Genomic DNA, 2,979 nt, shown 5'->3' on the forward strand with positions numbered 1-2,979 from the left:
ATGTCAACATAGAAATTTCATTTGTAAAACGAAAAGCATTACAAAATCTCTAAATAGGTTCGTGTAACGACTAGTCTAAATCATAACTAGTGTATTTAAATTCTCCAATATTACAAACCACTTTTGAAAGATCATCACTATATACAACTTTCCTCAGAATTCTAGCATTATTTATGAAAAATTATGGAGATCAGTGACAATCTTATAGTATATTTGTTTCATTGTGCGTCAGTGACCTTCATTCACTTTTTATTGGAGTATAAATAAAAACTTATTTTGTAACTAAACCCAAATCTGTAAACCTTCCAAATCCATGGGGGGTCAAACCGTAAATTAAAATCCAAAATTTTCATTTCCAATCTGTATATATACAATTACACATCCCCCCCTCACCATAAAACCCATTTAACCTACACTCTCACCTCCACTGTCCCCAAACCATGAGCCGGTGGTCCATACTCACCCGCCGGTCACCGGCACCACTCACCATGCTCACCCTCACCCTCTTCTCCCTCCTTCTCATCCACCCCACCACCGCATGGCGTCCATACCCTCACCAAAACACCACCACAACCGACCTCCAACTCGGCCCCTCAAAAAAATTCGAAGGCTCATCGGAATTCGTCAAACTCCGGTACCACATGGGTCCAGTTCTCACTGCCAACATCACCGTACACATCATCTGGTACGGCACATGGGCCCGTTCTCAAAAACGTATCATCCGCGACTTCATCAACTCTATCTCATCCACAACCGTTCGCTCGCCATCCGTTTCCGGCTGGTGGAAAACGGTCCAACTCTACACCGACCAGACCGGTTCGAACATCTCTCGAACCGTTCGACTCGGTGAAGAGAAAAACGACCGGTTATTATCCCACGGTAAAAAACTCACCCGTCTGTCCGTACAATCGGTTATAAAAGCCGCTGTAACTGCCAAAACAAAACCACTACCTATTAATCCCAAAAGCGGTATTTATCTCTTACTCACCGCGGATGACGTTTACGTTCAGGATTTTTGCCAGAACGTATGCGGGTTTCATTATTTTACGTTCCCGTCCATAGTAGGGTACACGCTACCCTACGCGTGGATCGGGAACTCCGGAAAAATGTGTCCGGGTACTTGCGCGTACCCGTTTGCAGTGCCGGAGTACATCCCAGGTTTAAAACCTGTGAAATCACCGAATGGGGATGTGGGAATTGATGGGATGATAAGTGTGATAGGCCATGAAATTGCTGAGCTGGCATCTAATCCGCTAGTGAACGCTTGGTACGCCGGTCAGGATCCGGTGGCGCCGGTGGAGATTGCAGATTTGTGTGAGGGGATTTATGGTACCGGTGGTGGTGGGTCCTACACGGGACAAATGTTGAACGATAGAGATGGGGCCACGTATAACATGCACGGGATCCGACGGAGGTTCTTAGTGCAGTGGGTTTGGAACCATGTTGTAAATTACTGTACTGGCCCTAATGCTCTTGATTGATACCGGACATATGGTGTGTAATATTTTGGTTTGAACGAGGGCTGTCTTGTCCTTTTCCACTTACCAGTTTTCAAAATTTTTGTCACTTTTTTTGTTGTCTGTTTTTTTTATTAATTAATTAAGTAAAATGAAAAAAAAAAGTAGAGTACATATTATTTGTCCGTATCTGAAATTCCCGCCATTCTTCTGTTACATTCAGCAAGGACTGGTCCTTTACTTATTTTATTGGTGGTGTAGTTGGATTTTTTAATCACATGGTAGTAGTAAAAGTGACAGTTTTTAGAAATATATTGGGTTGCAAACGAACCAAACGAATACGAACAAGACCTTGTTCGTGTTCGTTTGTTAAGAAATATATGTGTTCGCGAATCGTTCACGAACACTTATCAAACGAGATTTTATGTTCGTGTTCGTTTTTTAAGGAAATCAACTTGTTCGTGTTCGTTTGTGTTTGTTTGTTAATTTTAGGCAACGAACATTGACGAACACAAATGAGCACAAACTAATATTCATGAACACAAATGGAAACAAACGAACACAAACAATCGTTCATGAACAGAATATATAATACACCGACACTTATTAGATATTTAATTTGTTGTAATTTTGAAGTATTTAATTAAATATAAAAAAAACACTAATGAACTATCGAACACAAACGAACACGTTACCGGACGTGACGAATATAAACAAACGAATACGACCTCTTTTCATGTTTGTTCATTTAACTAAACGAACGAAATTTCTTGTTCGTTATCGAACACAAATGAACACGTTACCGGACGTTGACGAATATAAACAAACGAATACGACCTCCGTTCATGTTTGTTCATTTAACTAAACGAACGAAATTTCTTGTTCGTGTTCGTTTGTTTAGTAAACGAACGAACACAAACGAACTTTTCACCAAATGTTTGGTTCGTTTGCAGCTCTAGAAATATATATCTATATCAAATAATGTTACCCCAAAGTTTCGAAAGAACGTATTACTTTAGTGGGGTTTAATTATGAAAGTAAAATAAAGTGTAATATTATAATCTGAATTTTGAACCACACCCAAAGTGAAAATACAAGACAACAATATATTAAGCTAATAGTACATTGTACTGTTTAACATTGCTGTTGTAATATTTTGTTAGAAAAAGGTATGTACGGTTAATTTACAAAAGAACTTGGCATTGCAAATTATCCCTTATCAATTTATAGATTTAAAAGTAATGTATAACTAGTGACCGGTGACGGACCCAGAACTTTATTACTGGAGGTATGGAAATAATTTAAAGATTTTAGGCTCTTAGCTATATAAAAAATTTTTGGTTTATAGCGGGTTAGATTGGATCGAGTCAAGTAAAACAAGTAAACATAAACAAATAGTTTTGCGGGTCGGATCAGATCGGGTTGGGTCAATTTCAATTTTCAAACAATCAAAACATATTTCCTAACTTCCTATCACATTAAGATATAAAGTTTCAAGTAAAACAGTAAATAACATAAAAAA

General features: G+C 38.4%; 1 protein-coding gene across 1 annotated transcript; it reads left to right on the plus strand.

Moving 5' to 3' along the window:
* The first annotated feature begins 376 nt into the window (after nucleotides 1-376).
* LOC110872838 (protein EXORDIUM-like 3) lies at nucleotides 377-1,734 on the plus strand. Its single transcript, XM_022121716.2, has one exon. It carries the CDS (start codon nucleotides 441-443, stop codon nucleotides 1,479-1,481), a length of 1,041 nt encoding a protein of 346 aa, XP_021977408.1. The 5' UTR covers nucleotides 377-440; the 3' UTR covers nucleotides 1,482-1,734.
* Nucleotides 1,735-2,979: the final 1,245 nt, after the last annotated feature.

The sequence above is a fragment of the Helianthus annuus genome, chromosome 8, assembly GCF_002127325.2.
Source record: "Helianthus annuus cultivar XRQ/B chromosome 8, HanXRQr2.0-SUNRISE, whole genome shotgun sequence".
NCBI lineage: Eukaryota > Viridiplantae > Streptophyta > Magnoliopsida > Asterales > Asteraceae > Helianthus > Helianthus annuus.

Coding starts and splice junctions, on each gene's coding strand:
- LOC110872838 (XM_022121716.2), top strand. CDS start 441: ATGAGCCGGTGGTCCATACTCACCCGCCGGTCACCGGCACCACTCACC.